The 20,862-nt window shown below is 34.6% G+C and overlaps 1 protein-coding gene across 1 annotated transcript in view; it reads right to left on the reverse strand.

Moving 5' to 3' along the window:
* Window positions 1–2,619: 2,619 nt before the first annotated feature.
* MOXD1 (monooxygenase DBH like 1) overlaps window positions 2,620–20,862 on the reverse strand; it is an 89,524-nt gene continuing 71,281 nt past the window's right edge. The window contains exons 9-12 of the mRNA XM_066248283.1: window positions 20,319–20,378; window positions 16,717–16,859; window positions 4,689–4,857; window positions 2,620–4,184 (exon numbers count right to left, since the gene is read on the reverse strand). Of these exons, the coding sequence (XP_066104380.1) occupies window positions 4,017–4,184; window positions 4,689–4,857; window positions 16,717–16,859; window positions 20,319–20,378 (540 nt within the window). The 3' untranslated portion in view covers window positions 2,620–4,016. The remainder of the gene's footprint in view (window positions 4,185–4,688; window positions 4,858–16,716; window positions 16,860–20,318; window positions 20,379–20,862) is intronic.

Here is a 20,862-nt window from a genome sequence, read left to right on the forward strand (position 1 = left end):
TTCAAAGCATTACATGAATGTATGTCATTATTTTTGGTTGTCAATATTTAATGGGGTTATTTAAAAATATTAAGGGATAGATTGGTTCCATGCAGGCTTTCATCCCATATTTATAGATTATTCTCCCTAATTCCCATTTTTTTTGCATTACATCAGTTTTACTCTGTTAGCCTGTGTCTATAGTTTCAAACTTTCCAAAGATATATAGCTTTATTTGTCAACATTTCTCAAATACCTTATTCATGCCATGTAATTCATTTTAATATATTCTTTGTTTTCTAAAAAGGCAAATTCTCTTTTCTTTGCGCTCTGTAAATTTTACTGGTTTGAAAAAGTACAAATGCAGAATGAAACAGAGAACACAAGTGAAAGCCCATGTTTGTTGGGCTATTTTACAGTTGCCCTTGAACAGCTTGGTCTTCCGAAAACTCATTGGAGAAACCGGAATACGCTTTGCTGGGAAACGTGTATGCCCCAAAGCTTGTTCCTTAGGGAGTGTTCCTCAATGAGCTGGGGTGATGTTTCATATTACATAACTTCCCTTGAGCTTTCAAATGCACATTTATGTATTAAAGACTGAGAAGTTCTGCAGGAAACATGTTTAACTTTGTAACAATTTTCCATGACTCTATATTTTTATGGAACTGCAGCTCTGGCCAAGGGAGCTAGGGATGCTGCCATGAATCTATTCAATTGACCATTTTTTGCTCAGAAAGTGCCAATTGGTGTCTGTTGGATTTGGATACAACTGTCAATCAAGGTCTTGCAAGACTAAGATGAGCAAACTAAAGTGTATTCTAGGTTTGTGGGACAAGTAGTCTGTGAGGAAGTGATGCTGCATGATAATGAATAAGCTTTTCACAAAGCTAAAATGTTGCAAGAATAGTATTTCAAAACTATATTCTTCATTCAAAGCCTCAATTATTTTTTTACCATTTTTGAATGATCATACTCTCTTTGTAGACAGACAATAAATAATATAGACTGAATTCTCTTCTAAGCCATTTGAAAATAATTTGAACAAGTCAAAGATATCTTGCAAATATTCATAATACTGAAATATTTATAATTACTAAATTAAAATGCTCAAAAATATACAACTGTCTGTCATTTCACTTATAGTAACTGATTGTAAGGAAATATTTATAGATATTAAAAAGTTTTAATTATAAGAACGTATCCCCGACTAGTTGGCTCAGTGGTAGTGTTGGCCTGGTGTGTGGATGTCCCAGTTTCAATTCCTGGTCAGGGCACACAGGAGAAGCAACCATCTGCTTATTCATCCCCCCCTTTCCCCTCCTTTCTCCTTCTCTCTCTCTTCCCCTCCATGGCTCAATTAGTTCAAGTGCATCCTCCTTTGTGTTGAGGATGGCTCAGTGGAGCCTCCACCTCAGGTGCTAAAAATAGCTCAGTTGCAAGCATGGCCCCAGAAGGGCAGAGCACCAACCTGACAGGTGTTTGCTGGGTGGATCTGTTAAGGGCACATGCAGGAATCTGTCTCTCTATCTCCCCTCCTCTCATTTGGAGCAGAGGAAGAAGGAGGAGGAGGAGGAAGAGGAGGTGAGAAGAAAAAGAAGAAGAAGAAGGAGAAGAAGAAGAAGGAGGAGGAGGAGGAGGAGGAGGAGGAGGAGGAGAAGGAGAAGAAGGAAGAAGAAGAAGAAGAAGAAGAAGAAGAAGAAGAAGAAGAAGAAGAAGAAGAAGAAGAAGAAGAAGAAGAAGAAGAAAGAAGGATGGAGTGTTTATCACATTGAAAAACTAGAAATGGCCAGTATATTCAAAAATAAGCATTTGGGTGAGCAAATTATACAATCCAACCATACACTGCTAGTAAATATCCTCTTACCTATCACTTATCATTGGCCTCTGTAGTCATTAGGAGGAAATTCACAGCTCCTAATATGCCTGCTGCTGTTGACTATATCACTCTTCTCACTGGGACTCCTTTGATTCTGTTTGATACTTCTTCAGAGAAACTGATCATGCAAAACACCCTCAACCTCACATGGCCTTGATGAATATTGGTTTCATCATATATGGCTCTTCCAGTTTCCCTGCACTAAGGATCAAACTAAGGACCACTGTACATGAAGATTCCACCTTCCCCTCAGGTCTCAGGCAGTCCTTCCTGATAGCTGAGGGCACAGAATGTGACTTGATCCAGGGCAGCAATAAAAAGCCTGGGCTGTTCATGTAAGAGCAAACTGACTTAAAATACAGTCAGAATTTTACCAAAATTTCAATAGATAACCTGTCCTAATTTTCAATAAAGAAACAATTCTTCCAAATTATAGATATTCGTAAGAATTCATAGGAGAAGAATGTCAGCTTTATTCTTAGTAGCGTCAACTGGAAAAATAGATCCCTGTGGTTCCAAAAATTGCAAACTTCCAAAAGCTGCATGTCTTTTTCTAGCCAGTATGTTTACCTTCCTTACCAGAACAATGAAAACAATATAATATTACACAATTTCCAAAGGAAATCATTTTACTTTGACGTTTCAGAGTCAGATGTTCTGAAGTAAAAACAAACATAAAATTTCAGATACAGAATGTTTGGGATTATCATATTTCTTCTATAAACATTTAGACAGAAAAATCATAGAGTCTGATATAGCAGTTATGGAATAAAAAGAAGAAAATTTAACTATAAAATATGTCTCATAAATATTACAGACATTTCACGATATGAACAAAATTCTTAGAATCAGGAAAGAAACACACCAAAAGATAACATTTATTTGAAAGACAATATAGTTAGTGTTGAGGACATTGTTTGCCAGGGAGAAAGGGCTTAAAAATGGAATAGAAAAATGCAAGGTACTTAATGCACTTGACTGGAAACATCAGTACGAAATCACTTGCTCCTCTCAAGGAGTGTACAAAATACCACACAAAAGTTTCATTTTATTTAGTTTATTAATATGATCCAAAGTTAAGAAATGAGGAAAGGACACAATACAAGATTTAGCAGAACTATACAAAAAGAACCAAAAAAGTCACAAGAGTTTTTCAATCGGTAACAATTTTCTTATGGAAAGTTAGTCTATCAACTAATATAAAAATAAATCTACAATAGCAACTGTGACTCAAATTGAGCCAGTATGCGGCACGTGTGACACCCAGCAGCGGTCGGCAAGGTGCTATGTGGACCTCACCCCTTCCTGGGCTGGCTCACACTGTCTGGCCTTTGACCTGAACCTTCAAAAAGACCCCTCACAACACAGGTTTGCAGCCAATTACATTTTCTCCTCAGCCAACAATCAGTTAGGTATCATGTCTATTTCTTACAGCCTCTTTCTTTTTAAATAGTGATAGAGCTCAAGAAAACACTCTCCTGGCCAGTGCTGAGCAGGGAAGGATACAAAAGTACTCACTCTTAGGTGGGTTAAAGGGAGTTGGAGAGTCCCAATAGACTCAGGTAAATGGAGAGATTAGAACGGGCATCATCAAAAAGCACTGAGGTATGGGATCCACGGGTAACTCACAGAAAAGGATAGAACTGGATAACATCGAAAGAAAGGTGGCACCGTCATTACACTTGGGAAGTCACACTCAAAGAACAATAAACAGGAAGAAAACTGGAATGAAGAGGACTTCCTCTGACATTTTAAAGATGAAAGCGTTTTTAAAAAGGAATGTTTTGTAGAAGCCAAACCAAAAAAAAAAAAAAAAAGTAAAATAGCAATTATGAATGTTTAAATAAAATGTAATGCAAAAGGAAATAAAGAATTCTATTACTTTCACTTGACTTTGTCCAAACTTTTATAAAGGTTACATTATCAGGCCAGTTTTGCTTTATTGGGAATTGATACATTTCATCAGACATTTCTAGGGAGAAGAAAATAAAAGAAGCCATGACATCCCTCAGGGAGACTGGGAGCACGGGGAGGAAGGGAGTCCACGAAAGGTCCGTCTGCATGATCTCCACACTCACTCCTCATGCCCAAAGTGTCTTTGACCTTCACGTTAAATGACAGTTTCAGATCACAGAAAACATCATCACGGAGGACGACAGAATTAGGACCACGAGGGTAGGCTGCTCAGCATGGTGCCCAGGGCTATGAAGCAGCCCAGCAGCGTGGGGGAGGAGCTCCGGTGCAGAGAGCCGGACGGAGAGACGCACAGCACAGGCTCTGCTCTGTACGGTCTTTCTATATCTGGAGGCAACGCTGTCATCCCTTGGATCTGAAAATGAAAGAGCAGACAATGCCACTGAGTGTATGATTTCAGAGCAAGACTGTGGCCAAGCTCGCTCAGTCCTTACACTTCTGCAGTGTAAGAGATGGAAGATGGCGGCGGGTGTGTGTGTGTGTGTGGGGGGGGGCAGATGGCTGCTGAAGTTGTCAAACATCAGGAGAGTCACAAGCTTAGGGATTCCACGGGAAATAGAGCGGAGGGCTAGACTTGCACCTGGGACTGAAGAGATACAAATCAGGCTCCTTTACTTACTGAAACTCTCACCTCATCCTAGTCCTGCTTCACTACAACGTTAGATTTAGAATAAATTTTCCTCTTCAAAGGGCATGGAATAAGGAGTTTTTGGTCAACCCAAGTAATCATTAAGCAAATAAATTTTCTACTGGTTTGTTGGATTGATGGATATTTGTCTGTCCCTCGGATTTTACATGTGGTGGCATCAGGGAAAAATGTGACATGTGGTTTCCCCAAAGATGAAAAAGTGGGGCTCACCGACCACTCCGCATTGTCTGTCTTGGAGCATCTCACGTTCACCGGCAGGCTGAGGACCAGCTTATTGAAGGACAGACCTTCTTTTAGAGTCCATTTAAACTTATTCATTGCATCCATGAAAGAAAGGTTCTTATATTGCTTGGGGCTTTTGATAATGAAAGGCCAGGTCCTGAATTTAAAATAAAAAACCACAATTAGTCATATTCAGAATAAAAGCATTCCAGTTTCTATTATTTTCGACATTCTAAAGTTGACCTCATTCTTGTTCATTTTTACAAACACAGATGACCTAATGCAACACAATGATGAACTCATAGCATTTACTAGAGGAAATACATACTAAATGATAAGGAGGAGTCCTTCTGAAAAATGAAATTGCTTGTTTTAATAGCAGAAGGGTATTACTTTTAGACAAATAATTCTGGCTCAGAAGCTTCCCCAGAGTCTCATAATTCCTCATGTATTTGTTTCGGCTCTAATTACCAATGTAATTGGTAAGCAAAGAGTTCTAAGTAGTGTAATGCTAATGAAGTAATAAAGAAATGTGTAGGATCTTAAAAGGTGCTGTAACAGAGATGGAAATTTCAATTCCATATAGTTGAAAAGCCTGACCCCTGGTGGCTGCCCTGTTGGCTTGCTTACATGGAGATAAAGAGATTTGAAATTGAACCAGTGTTATAAAATTTTTACTGAGAGAAAAAAAAAAATTCTCCAGACGATATGTTTTGCATCTACTTGCTGCACACACACAATTTGCTAAATGTCCAACAAAGACAGAACAAATCACAGAAGAATGACAAGCCCTGCTTGAAAAGATACTCTTTATTAAATATAGGTTTATATTATTGATTCCTGAAAGAAAGGAAAAAGATAAGTGTTGACACATAACAAAAATCTACATGAACTAATACATGGATCTTCCAGAACATTATCACAGGTAACCAGTAGGTAGCTGGCTCCCACTACGCCCCAAGAAGATGTTCCAGTAATTACCAAATAATTAACCTCCAGCCAAGGAACCTACATTTTAATAATTGAACTTCACACTTTCTTCTCTTACACACATAACTTATTCAGACACATAGAGTATTATTTTTAAAGTAAATTAAATATCATTTATTAATTTTTTAATTATAAAGATAAAATTTTAATTTCTAAATTAAAACTATTTCCTCCATACTGAAACAATACCACAAAAAAGCAATGCATAATATATGATAACATTTCTATTCTTCAGTCCTACCTTCCTTTTTTCCTTTCATTAAAGGCAATATATCTTTACTTTGTTTTAAATGCATTATTTTGTACAGACTTTAAAGTTAAATGTAGTAAAGAAAGTGTGATCAGCTTCACAGTATATTAAGCATAGCTATCAATGACTTAGAATCTATTGCATTTTAAAATTAAACATGTTGTGAGCACTTGTAGAGATGCAAATCAGGAATAGTATAAAATCAAAACTTGACTTGAAAGGGGCTTGTTATGCCTGACCTGAGGTGGCTGAATGGATAAAGCCTTAATTAACTTGGAATGCTGAGGTCGCCAGTTCAAAGCCCTGGGCTTGCCTGGTCAAGGCATATATGAGAAATAACTACTATGAGTTCGTGTTCTTGCTCCTATTCCCCTTTCTCCTTCTCTCTCCTCCCCCTAAAATCAATAAGTAAAATCTTGACAAAAAAGAAAAAAGGGAGGGTATTATGTTTATATACAATGTCCTTTTAAATACAATAAAACTACGTCAAGGTTTTATTAAACAAAATAATTTTTTGAATCAAATATTAAAAATGAAATTTACTTTTCAAAGAGGTAATGTACCTACCTACCTCAAAAAAAAAAAAAAAAAGAAAGAAAGAAAGAAAAGAAAATCAACTTCATAACTAAGGAAATGCTGGGGTCGGGGACAGGGAATTATTAGCCTGTAACCACCACACATACCACAAGGTGGCACTAGAATCTCTACTAGTGATCTGAGGCAGCCTGATCTGAATTTTCTGCAGGCTTGCTAATAAGAATTAATACTGTACTACTGTGCATATATAAAAATTTTAAAAAGCTTTGCTGCTAGATTGACATGAGGTATAAACACTTGTAAACTTATCATAAATATGTGGAAAGAATGTAAAAAGGAAAAGAAAAACAATGGTTCATACATTGGAGACAGCATAACATGACTGAGTAACCTGGGGATGTAGTCACCAACCTCTCTAAGATGGCATCATTGTTTCATGTTTATTATTTCCTTTCCAGTTTTACTAACTTTGTCCAGGCCCCTACTCTATAATGTCATACAATCATTTCTGCCTATCCTACACCACATGTCCAGGCTACCCCTGGAGAAAACAGACAGAACAGAAAGAGGAGAAATCCTGAAACAGTGAATATTTATCCTGAGTATTTTTCCTTATAAGACTAAGCTTTAAATTAGAAATAAGTAACCCTGAAGTAGTAAGTTCTTCTGCTATCACTGGGACTAAGAATTAAGAAGATTGGAAATGTTCTAGAAATTAAAATAGTGAAATTTCTGCACATCTAGGCAGTATATAAATGTCTACCCAAATAAACATTTTTAAAAGGATATTATTTATATGTCACTGTAGTTAATAAAAATAAATCATTAATATTATTTAATATTGATGAGTAATTTTTCTTTGTAAGTTTAATCTAATTGGCAAGTTGATTTAAAAATATATAAAAAATGAAATAAATTTGGATTATCCAAAATAATTTTGGGAGAATAAAAAATGCCAATGTTTTGGGACTTACACCCTCTTATTTAAAGACATCTTATAAAACTATAATAACTGAGTGTGGCATTATATTAAGGATAAACATGTACAACAATGATACAGAATTCAGAGTCCATAAATAGTCAATACATGGTCAAATAATTTTTCAACATTCTAGTCAAGTTCAATAGGAAAAGGGTAAGTTTTCTTCATCAAATGGTTCTTGAACAACTTGATTTCTCTATGAAAAAAGTGAATCTCAGCATTTATCTCATACCACACACAAAAAAAATTATTCAAAATGCATCATCAATGAAAATGTAAAACCTATAACTATAAACTTCTTAGGGGAAAAAAATGGGAAAAAAATCTTCCTGATGTTGGGGAGACAAAGATTTCTTACACAGAATATCAAAAGCACAAAACAAACTATAAATGATAAAATAGACTTCAAAAGTACAGCTAAATAATAAAAATCAAACCATGGACTGAGAAAAACTATCTGTAAAAATATATCTGAAAAAGGTCTTATAGTCAAAGTGTAAAAAAAGAATCTTAAAAAATATAAAGCACTCTTACAAGTCAATAATAAAACAAATAACATAATTAAACAATGGGCAAAAGTTTGAACAGCTAAAGAGGAACATACATAAATCTATATAAATAAAAATGTAAATGTTCATTTGTTCAAAATCTTAAATCTCTGAAAGTTCTTCACCAATTGCTTTGAAATTTTGATACAACGTTGCATTCAAATATGCGCATGTTTTTATATACCTACAAGTACGCGCGTATTTTTATATAGCTACTATTATATAGATGTCATACCTGTTACAGGTAAAAACATGCTTTTTTTGGAAAACAGCGCCATCTGTTGGACGTAAAAGCAACACACGCTATACTAAATATTTTATGATTATATGTTGCATGTTCTAGAGTTGGCAAACCAGACAATCTCTATATCTGCACAGACAATGGAACAACAAAAAATATTGTATACCCACAAGCATTGTGAAATTAAACATTTTAGAACGTGTGCTTTCTCTTTTTTTTCTTTTCCATTTAACCAGACTGAGCCACAGCAATGCGTGGCCGGGTACAGCTAGTGACAAATAATCATGTGAAAAGAGGCTCAAGATTGTTAAATCCTAAGGAAAATGGAAAATAAAAATGCAATAAGATATCACACTATAGCCTGACCAGGCGGTGGCGCAGTGGATAGAATGTTGGACTGGGATGTGGAAGGACCCAGGTTCGAGACCCTGAGGTCGCCAGCTTGAGCGTGGGCTCATCTGGTTTGAGCAAAAGCTCACCAGCTTGGACCCAAGGTCACTGGCTCGAGCAAGGGGTTACTCGGTCTGCTAAAGGCCCGCGGTCAAGGCACATGTGAGAAAGCAATCAATGAACTAAGGTGTTGCAATGAAAAACTGATGATTGATGCTTCTCATCTCTCTCCATTCCTATCTGTCTGTCCCTATCTATCCCTCTCTCTGACTCTCTGTCTCTGTAAAAAAAAAAAAAAAAAGATATCACACTATATATTAAAATAGATAAAAATTTAAAATATTGAAAATACAAAACAACAATAAAAATGTTAAACAATAGGGTACTCTTACCCATTACTTCAGGAATGTAAAACATCCACCATTTTGTAGAAAATTTTGAGTCTTATGAAATAAACATAAAGTAAGCATACAATCCAGTGATTCCACCACTAGGTATTAACCCAGAAAATTGAAGACAAATGTTCGTTCAAAGACTTATACAATAATATTTATAGCAGCTTTCTTCATAATAGTCAGAAACTGCAAACAATCCAAATGTCTTTTAACCAGTGAATAGAAGAATGAACTTGGGTGTATCCACAGGGGAATACTACTCGGCAATAAAAAAGGAAGGGCCTGCTGATACACGCCGCACCTCAGAGGAATCTCAGAAACCTCTAACTCAAAGAAACCGGACACAAAAGAGCACATCTTACATGACCCCATTTTATATAAAAATCTAGGAAAGACCAAACTAGTACAGTACAGTACTAGTAATGTAGTACAGTAACATAAAGCAGATTCAGTTTCATGAGACTTTGTGTGTGAGGTGAGACTGTCTCCATATAGGCCCAAGAGAACTTTAGGGTGTGATAGAAATGAGGGGTCCTCGCCTTACGACACAGTTCCGTTTCTATGACAGTGGAGTAATCCGAATTTTGGTGTAAGTAAAAACACACTCTAGCCTAAGTCATTTACCTATCCTAACACAGTTGTAAAATTGTAATCCAGAACAAAAAAACACAACTAAGCCACAGAAAAAGGAAAAGAACATAAATATACTATATGGTATACTGCATATTCTTCGGCTGTGCACAACCAAACTAGTTTACCCACGTAGTCTGGAAGTACAACGCTAACGACATAAGCCGAAACACTCACATCTCAATTTCTTTAAAGTTTTTATGGGAGTGAGCATCATAAACTCAAAATGTCGTATGTCGAGACTGTCATAACTCAGGACCACCTGTATCTTGTTTGTGATGGTGTTAAATAGATGTACACATCTGAGAAAACTTTCTAACAATAATGGGTGCATTTTATTGTACGTAAGTTCTACCCCAAGCAATTTGACTTTTAAAATAAAATAATAAAAGAGAATTAAAAGCTTATCAATGAAATGATGAAAAAAGACACGACATAATGCCACCAACTTTACAATCTAATTATTAAAGAAGGAAACCAGGGTATCTGACTTAACAAGCTACAACCTCTAGTTCTCGTGACACACTCTAAGAAATGGGAATTGGAAGTACATAGTGAGGTTGAGTCTCAGTAGTAAGAAGTGAAGGCTCGAGGCTGCAACAGATTTGCCAGCATGACGTCAGACTGGGACAATCCTCCTCGGACAGGGATTCAGCCCTTGCCAGTTAGAAAACTGCCTCGGATAGATTTTTAACAAAATATAAAGAAGGATTAACCCGTGTAATCCAATAGACAGTATGCAGGTCCACCTCTATACCCACAGCTTTTTACTATCAAAATATTAAAAAAAATATGTACATAAAATACACCACCTCAACCTCAAACTGTGGTATAGCAAGAAAGAAAACTACTCGCAGATTTGCAAGAATTCACCTACATTTTAGCAAAGGGAAGTTTTAGAGGGAACTGACCCCGCAGAAGCAAGAAACGACATAACAACCACACAAACACAGGCTGAAAAGGAAATTATATATCACATTTCATGTAAAGAGACAGAAACAAACTGACTCTAGAAGAAAATATAAACCAATTATACAGGAGAGAATTCCCACAAGTGTTTCATGTTATAAGCTATTTAATAAGAGCATGAATTCGATTAAACAAAAGCTCAAATATAAGATGATGAAACAACAGAATGAGATGAAACAGGAGATAGTAGACAAAAGCAAATAAATTATAGACAAAACAACTTTAGCAGCAAATAAGTTAGAAAAAAGCGGAACATTTCTGAAAAATTGTAAGAGAAAAATCACAAGTAGATTAGAAAAAAGTTTGTAGCAATTCTCAAATGTAAAAGAACACAGGGCATAAAGCACCTGGAAGTCCTTTGTGATTAAATAACTTGAGAATAAAATCTTGATGATCAAATGAAAGAACTCAAAAATGTAGAAATCATATAAAATTCAGGATTACTATTTACTGTATTTAAAAATTAAATTTGCATTAAATATCCTTAGAATTAAGTTTCAAAGTTAAATGTAAAAATTTAAAATCTTGACAATACAATAATTGTAATATAAATAATGAATATTTGAAGGTATAGAAAAGGGAGGTTGGAGACAATGTGAGAGTATGAGTGTCCTCTTCATCTTTTATGATCTAAAATTGAAACATGTAATTTAAGAAAAAAAAGAAAGCAGAAAGGAAAAAATAACAAAACAAAAATAAGAAAGTAATCAATAAGAAAACATCCAAATTTTAAAAGTAAAGAAAAAAAAAACAAAGACCCCCCCAAATAAGTAGTTTTTTAAAAAGTGAGTATAAAATCTCAGTGCTTTTCACAGTCTATTTTCTCAAGATTTGTAAGCCTCTTTATTAAATACTGTCTCTTATGGTTAAAAAAAAAAAGATATCCCTGGCCATGATAGAGCATTGGCCCAGCATATGAATGTCCAGGGTTCAATTCCCGGTCAGGGCACACAAGAGAAGTGATCATCTGCTTCTGTTCTCTTCCCTCTCCCACTTTTTTCCCTCTTTCCCTCCTGTAATCAGTGGCTCAACTGGTTCGAGCATGGCCCTGAGCACTGAGGATAGTTTGGATGGTCTGAACAAATCTGCCTCAGGTGCTAAAAATGGCTCAGTACTCAAGCATCAACCCCAGATGGGGTCGCTGGGTGGAGCCCAGTCAGGGCGCATGTGAGAGTTTGCTTCACTATCTCCCCTCCTCTCACCAAAAAGAGAAAAAGTGCAACATTTATTTGAAGTTCAACTGTTCAGTTTATTTTTCTTCTAATAAATTAAAACAAAATTTAATTTTAATGCTTTTGTTTAAAACAATGAACACATTATCATCTTTATAATAATAATTTATTCATTTTTATAGCAATATCTACACAGAAGGACGCCTGTAATAACTTTCAATTAATATTTGTATTTTTTTGTAACAGAATTTGAAGTGATGGCTTTTATCTTCTTTTTAAAATTTTTTTCTACATTACTCAAACTTTTTATAATAAGCATTTGTGATTTTTACACATTATAACCATTAAGCGATTTTTCCTGTAAAGAAAAAGAATCACCCCTCTTGATTCCTTTTTAGAAACATAACAAATAAGACAGGAACATTCCATCACATGAACCTCCCTGGAACTGAGTTGATGTGTGGTGTTGCAGAGAATAGAGAATTCATACAAACTCGTTATCTATTCTGCTATCTCATCTCTGTGAGTTTTTGTTCTTCCGTAAGCCTTGCCAGATCTGTGGGAGGCAAAGAAGATTGCATCCCCCAGAACAGACAAATCCTGAAACAAGATGTAGTTGTCTCTATTTTTCTACCGAGTCATCCTCTAATCTTAGGGTCGCTATGGAATGTATAAAATGAAATGGGGCACCTAAATAATTATATTAAAATCACAAAATAGGAGATTGGGGGTTATATGTTATACGATATTCCTTTTTAGTATTGCATCCTGAAACCAAATTTGCAATTTCCTTTTAAGCAAAACAGGAAAAGCACCCAAACGATTTTTCTTTCTGATCTTTTAACCAATATCTTGTTAGTTTGGCCTTCAGTAATATTTATGTCGCTGTGATGGTGAACTAGACCTGAACATGTGATTTAAAGTCCAAACATGTATTTTAGAACAGAGGCTTCTTTTCACTCATATTTTTTGAAGAATAAATATATTTAACCTGTAGTGAAGTGGTTTTATGTGGACAGTGACATCTCAAAACTGGTCTTGTTCTGTGAAGCAGTTCTCCTGTTCTTTTAAGTGATGAAAACCCCAACTTCAGTATTTTCTGGTGGAGACCAAAGGCATGGGCACTGACAGGGCTCACCGGGATGTGGACACTGAGCATTGCCAGAGGCTTTACACAAGGTGAACACAAAAGAAAATGATTGGACCTCAGAATGTGTTTGAAATAGAAGGCATTCTGAATGAATCACTCTCTTGTAAACACACAGCTTTGAATGTCCATTTGTTTTCAACATTCTCTCAAATTAGCCTGATTATGAAAAATTTTAAGTAAATATATAAGAAATATTCTAAAGAAATAAAACGCTACTTAAGTCTTAATACGAAATAATATGATAGCAATATTTCAAAAACAAGACTATATCAGCATTTTTAGAGTACTTTATGTGCTGTTGTTTATTAATATTTTATTTATATATAATCATTTATTTTTAATAAAAGACAGATATACAAATATATAAAATCACAATATAAACCCTGCCTCTGTTAATTATTGTGAATAATAGAATGTTGAGCAATTTCTTAATTTTGCAGTTTCTATTTCCTCCTCTATAAAACTAAGATTGCAAGTTCTGGCCTACCTATTAGAATTATGTGAAAATAACTTACATGAAATACTGCATTTGAAAATACTTCATTAACTGCAAACTAATTTACATAAGCATTTTAGTAGATTTAGTGCCCATTGGGTTGTTTGGATAGGAACTCAGTAGAACATGTCTTTGAAGAGTAAGTTTAATTTTTTTTTAATTAATTCATTTTTTTAGAGAGGAGAGGGAAAGACAGAGCGAGAGAGAGAAAGGAGAGACAGAAAGAGAGAAGGGGGGAGGAGCTGGAAGCATCAACTCCCATATGTGCCTTGACCAGGCAAGCCCAGGGTTTCGAACTGGTGACCTCAGCATTTCCAGGTCGACGCTTTATCCACTGTGCCACCACAGGTCAGGCAGTTTAATTTTTTTTTAAAAAAAGAATGTTTTTAGTTCATAATTTATAACTCTATAATATTTAGAAACAAAAAGTAGAACATAAATTATATTCTCGTTCAGCATCTGAATTTTACCACATCCTCATTACTTGTTTATCTTTTCCTTAAATACCAAAAATCTAGGTGTAACTTTTTCATAATTACATGAGTCTATTTCATTTTGAAAAGTCCTAATCAGTAGAAAAATTTTCTTTCTATTAAAACAAAATATACACTCCAAAATTTCCACTGAGCACCCTAATTTTTCTTTGTGATGTTATTTTTTTTTATTTCTACACTTTTTAGAGAGAGAATAGAGAGAGAGAGAAGGAAAGAGGAGCAGGAAACATCAACTCCCATATGTGCCTTGACCAGGCAAGCCCAGGGTATTGAACCAGCAACCTTAGCATTCCAGGTCGATGTTTTATCCACTGCGCCACCACAGGTAAGGCTGTGATGTTATTTTTCTATAGCAACCTTAATATAACCAAAATTTCAATTTCTTGTTCAAACAAGTTTTCTATACTATTACACCATTCAATTCACACATCATCATTTTTCCTTTCCTTTTCTCTTTTTTATGACCAACTCCCTGAAATGCAATCAATCAACAAATGCAGCGAATGCTATCTTCAAAAGGTAACCTGATGTAATAACCATTTCTCATTAACTCTTCAGCCATCACCTTGGTCCAAGGCACCCTCGCTTCTCACCTAAACAAGCACAATAGTCTCCTGGTCGGTTTTATTCTTTCCAATCTGACCCTTCTAGAGTCTTTTCTCAACACAGTAGCCAAATTGGCTTTTTAAAAATACATTACAATGGTTTTACTTTGTCCTTAAAACCCAAAGTCCTTATGTTGCCTACAAAGTTCCACATGATCTGGTCCCATTTGCTGTCAGATCTCCATACTCATTCCCTATCATATTTCACTCTGCTCTAGTCGAGCCAAACTCTCCTTCTTGCTCTTTGAATACGCGCTTCCCACCCACTCCGGAGTCATTACACTGACTCTTCTCTCTACAGAGAGCATACTCAGACATCTTTATATGGTTAGCTTATCACTCAGATCTCTGCTTGAATATCTCCTCCTGCCATGGATTGAATGTGTATGTCCTACAAAACCCACATGTTGGAATCCTAATACACAAGGTGACATTATTAAGAGATGGGCTTTGGAGAATCTCTGCCCTCATTTATGGGATTAGTGCCCCTATAGAAACAACTTTAGAAACCTCCCTTGCTCCTTCTGCCATGTGAGGTTACCATGAGAAGATGACCATCTACGAGGAAGTGGGGTTCACCAGACACTAAATCTGCCCAAGCCTTGATCTTGAACGTCCCAGCCTCCCAAACTGTGAGAAATAAATTTCTGGAGTTTATAAGCCAACCTGTTGATCGTATTTAGGATACAGCAGCCCTGGCTAAGACACCTCCCCAAAGAGGCTTTCACTACCCTATTGATAACAGCTACACATGTCTTTATGTCTCAATTATTTTCATAACATCTAATATCAGAAATTTTATATTTATATTGTTTATTTGTTTATTGCCACTTTCCCATTCTATAATATAATTTTATGTCTGCAGGAGTAATATTTTTTATGTTTATTGTTTTATCTTAAGTAGTTCGTATGATTTGCAATTACGCAGAAAGAGTTAACACAGCCCGCCTAAGAGTATTCTTAGAGATCTTTGCTTGGATGGGTGACATTTGGCTGGCATCAGAGAATTTCAATAGTAACTAATTTCCTGTATTAATATAAAACTTTCTTTAAATGATGAGTTAATTATTGTGCCTAGACTGTTTATACAGTGTAGTTTATACTGAATACTTGTTTTCCTCCTGGGAGTCTGGAATTTAGGTATTTGCTAAGCAGAGGGCACTTATGTGACCAGCTCCCAGTAAAAACTCTGGACACTGAGTCTCTAATGAGCTTCTGTAGTTCACAACATTTTGTATATGTTATCATAATTTGATGCTGGTAGAATTAAGCACATTCTGTGTAATTCCATTGGGAGAGGTTTATTAGAAGTTTGCACCTGTTTTCATGTTGACTTTGCTCCATATGCCTTTTCCTTTTTATTTATATTTTTTCACTGTAATTAAAATTAGCCATGAATACAACTATATGCTGAATCCTTTAGGTTCTTCTAGAGAAATCCTTGAACCTGGTGTAGTCTTGTGGACCCTGGATAAAGCAACCAAGAAGCTCATCTGTTCCTCCCAGTTGAAAAGAATCAAATACCTGTTGGCCATTTGTATTTCTTCCTGGGAGAAGTGTCTGTTCATATCCTCTTCCCATTTTTTTATTGGATTGTTTGTTTGTTTGTTGTTGAGTTTTATGAGTTCTTTGTATATATACAAAGAAATGATGACATCGGAACATTTACAGCAAAATGGTGGGATCTTGATAACATGATATGAAGCGAAATAAGTAAATCAGAAAAAACCAGGAACTGCATTATTCCATACATAGGTGGGACATAAAAGTGAAACTAAGAGACATTGATAAGAGTGTGGTGGTTACGGGGGGGAGGGGGAAATGGGAGAGGGAAAGGGGGAGGGGGAGGGGCACAAAGAAAACAAGATAGAAGGTGACAGAGGACAATCTGACTTTGGGTAATGGGTATGTAACATAATTGAACAACAAGATAACCTGGACTTGTTATCTTTGAATATATGTATCCTGATTTATTGATGTCACCCCATTAAGAAAATAAAATTTTAAAAAATAAAAAATAAAAAAAATAAAATAAAAGTACAATAAAAAAAAGAATCAAATAGAACAGCACATAAAGAAATTCCATGGTAATAAGTCCAATATGAAAATAATGTCCATCCTTTTCTGAAGTATATTACCCTTGTCATAAAATTCACTTATTACTTACGTGACAGGCCTGTAGATCTCCTTAACCCCAATGAACTGAAGTTGCTCCATAATGTCTGGAATACTTGCACACCGAGTGAGATTAATTCTTGGGTAATAAAGAAGGTATGAGAGACACATTTCATTCCTGGTGCTTAGTCCTCCCTGAAAATAGAGACGTTTTATTTAGAAAAGTTTATTTAGAAAATTCCACTAACGGTGACTCTTATAGCACACAAGCCAGCAATATCATACCGTTCCTTCCAGCTATTAAAAGGTAATAAATCTTAAAACTAAAAAATAATTGAAATGACAATTTAATTTTTAAAAAAGTAGTGATACTTTTAAACTTAATAGATTCCCCATCTCTTTAAAAGCTGCCTTTCTTAAATAATATCCTAATCATCTTAAATTTCTGTATTTACGTTTATATTATGTTAACTTCTAACCACAGGGAACATTTCAGAGGATTTGGGGGGGGGGAGTATTTGGTTAACATAATACCAATCAGTCAGTTTAATAAATATTTCACAGTTGCTATTATCTGATATTTTTGGTAGCTGAGGTTTAGCTGTCTTGGCCCTGAAAAGGGAAAGTATCCAAGCAGAGCACCAAAATATACACTAAAATAGTAATTTATTAGATATTTAATAAAAATATTCCATGCAAGCAAAATTACACATTAGGCATGAGAAAAATAAAGCGCACACCAGTGTCTTGACTCCCCTGTACGTGCTCATCTTCCACTCTCCTCTTCCCCTCCCTAACCAAAGAGGATGATTATCTTAGTATTTCATTTCTCTTTCTATTGCTTTTCATCACGCTGTACATTCAGTTCACAGATATATGAATCCCTAAACAATATATTGTTTGATTTTTGTACATTCTTGAACTTCAGATACATGTCATCATAACTACATATAGTCCGCTCGCTGCAAATTTGTTTTCTCAATTAACATTCTGTTCTTCAGATACACCTGTGTTAATATGAGTATCTTTAGTTCATTGTTTCACGAATATATATTATTTATATACTATATGGACATATGTTTGTTCTGCTTTTGATAAATAATTGAGCTTTTCCCAGGTTTTTACTCCTGCCTTGTTACATCTTACTATGAATATTTTATGTATTCTTTTCCTAGAACACTTCCTGCAAAAGTAACCTCAAGGTTAAATCCACATAGAAATAGAATGTGGTAAAACATATATCAGTCCCCAACTTCAATAGAGAACACCATGTTTTTCCCTAAAGAGGTTTTTATAAATTTATATTCAGAAGCATATAAAGGGTCCAGTTTCAGTACATTGGAATTACAATTTTAAATATTGCCAAACTGGTAAGTATAAAATATCTCATCCTGGTTTACATTTGCATGACCCTGGTTTCAAATGAAATTGAAGATCCTTTCAGATGTTTATTATTTGTCTGAGCTTTTATTTCTATGAAATATTTCTATTTTTGTTCTTTTTCTATTGTATGTTTGTCTTACATTACTGAATAATGAAATTTCTTTTAAATGCTGAATAATGTTTTAATCTATATATTACAAATATCTTTTTCAGTTTAAAAGTTCTTTTCATTTACTTAACCATTGTTTTTATAATCAAAAACTTTAATGTAGTCAAATTCATCAATCTTTTAATTCACAGTTTGTGCTTTTTATGTTTTGTTAAAGAGTTCTTACCTACCCAAAGTCATAAAGATATAGTCATATATTTTTCTACTAAGGGTTTTAAAATTTTTCTTTTCACATTTAAATATTTAGTCTGATTTTCTGTGTATTGTGCAAGATAAAAATATAATTTTATTTTTTTCATCTGGACACTAATTGTGTGAGTATTTTTTTTCCACTTATCTGAATGCCATGTCTATCCTAAACAAAGTTTCTATATAAAGGATTTGTAGGTCTGTTTCCAGGCCCCTACTCTGTTCCACTGTTCTAACTTTGGGTCCCAAACATACTATTAATCATCATAACTTTAAAATAAACCTTTATCTCCAGCAGTTTGTTTCTTTTTAGTAGTATCCTTCCTATTAACACTTTGCTCTTTTATATAGATTTTAGAATAAACTTTATCCGTGTGAAAGCTAAAATTGTAAAAATTTTAGGTTATTGAAATATAGGAGAATACCTTTGCAGCTATGGCTAGGCAAAGATTTCTTAATACCAATATCCCAAATCATAAAATCTCTGAATATTTTACTGAAATTATATCAGATTTATGGACCAATTAAATAGAAGAATTATCTTTATTTCGCTGAGCTTTTCTATTCATGAACATAGTATCTCCTAATTTCTTTAAGTGTTTCTTTGATGTCTTACAGGACAGATTTACAATTTTGCCCCTAGAGATCAAACACAGCTAATGTTAGATATTATTTCTATAGAATTTAGTTTTTATTTGTATTTTCTTGAGATAGTTTCTTATATACTAAACTACAATTAATTTTAGAGATTACCAATTCTGAGAAGATTTTGATATAGAAAATTATGTATCTGTGAATAATGTGTTTTGCTTTTTTGCTTCTTCCTTCCTGACCTTGTATCTTCTTTGTTTCTTTTTCAGCACAATGTTAAATAGAAATAGTATTAATAAATATCCTTGTAGTCTTGATTTTCAATAAATGCTTCTAGTATTTTAGTTTGTTATTTGCTATAGATTTTTCATTGCCAATTTTTATCTTAAGAAAATTCTCTTCTTCCTGGTTCTCTAAATATTCTTTTTTCCCTCTCATGACTGACTTACATTTTATGAATATCTTTTCTTCCTCAGTTGAGGTAATCATACATCTTTTTCCTTCAATCTCTTAGTTGAAGAATGGCATTAATGTATTTTCTAATTTAAACCAATTTAATATTTCTTAGTGAAACCTAAATTAGTCCTAACATTAATTTTTATATAGTGCAGAATTTGACAATACTTTGTCAAAGATATTTCCATCATGTGCATAATGTTTACCTCTCTCATACTGCCATTATCAAGTTTTAGTTTAAGATTATGATAACTTCATGAAATGAGTTGGTGGGAGATGTGTTCCCTGGGATACATAAGGTATAAATAATGTAATTCTTGAACGTTTGGCAGAACCCCCCCAGTAAATCTGTTTGGATGAAATTTCTCTTTGGGTCAAACCCTAAGGCCATGTAATTCATTCTCCCTTTTGAAGTCTTGATTCATCTAAGTCCAGACTCATGTAGATGGTCATTAGCAACCGCAGGTCTTTTATTAATAATATTTGGTGAGGAAAACTAAAAGACTAGGAATGGCTTTTCATAAAAGTCAATAAATTACATAGCAAATATTACCATAGTATCATTAGTTAATTTGATAAAATGCTAACACAGATCTGATTTCACTTTTTTTAATTTTTATTTATTTATTTATTCATTTTAGAGAAGGGGAGAGAGAGAGAAAGAGAGAGAGAAGGGGGAGGAGCAGGAAGCATCAACTCCCATATGTGCCTTGACCAGGCAAGCCAGGGTTGATTTCACTTTTATGATGTTTCATATTTAAGACATTCATCCTTAATGGAAATGTCTTTTTATTATTTCTCTTCTAAAAGCAGAAGTTAATTCCTCTCTCTCAACAGATAAATTTCAATAATAAAAATGTTCTTACCCAAGTCATCCGAGCTCTGTCCTTTGTGTTGTAGCGACACTCAGTAATGAGATTATCTCCCTAAAACACAAAAGTATGAGCTTTCAGATTAGAGTTTACACTGTTTCATCTGTCTCACACATTCGTTGGCTAACAGTCTAATTTGCTATCTGAAGGGATGCATGAGGTAATCTGATTCCAGAGAAGACCCTGGATCTATTCAATTCTAGGATAATAAGCAAGCCAACAAACAAGTAAGGCTCTCTGGGCTAAGGCCAGACTCTACCATGTTCTACCTGTATGACCTTGGGTAGGGAAATGAATCATCTGGGCAAAATGTGTTCATCTAAAAAATAATGACAAAAATAGCACTTATATTGCACTGCTCTGGTGAAGGAATTAAATGACAAAAACCACATTTACTGTACTCCTTAGTGGACATTAAATACTTCATAAATGTTAGCCATAGATACTAAATAGCATGTTTATCTCTTCATTTACAGTATTTTATTTAAAGCTCTATAGTCATATCTTTATTTCCTTACAACAGAATTGTGAGGCAAAT

The sequence above is a fragment of the Saccopteryx bilineata genome, chromosome 12, assembly GCF_036850765.1.
Source record: "Saccopteryx bilineata isolate mSacBil1 chromosome 12, mSacBil1_pri_phased_curated, whole genome shotgun sequence".
Taxonomy (NCBI): domain Eukaryota; kingdom Metazoa; phylum Chordata; class Mammalia; order Chiroptera; family Emballonuridae; genus Saccopteryx; species Saccopteryx bilineata.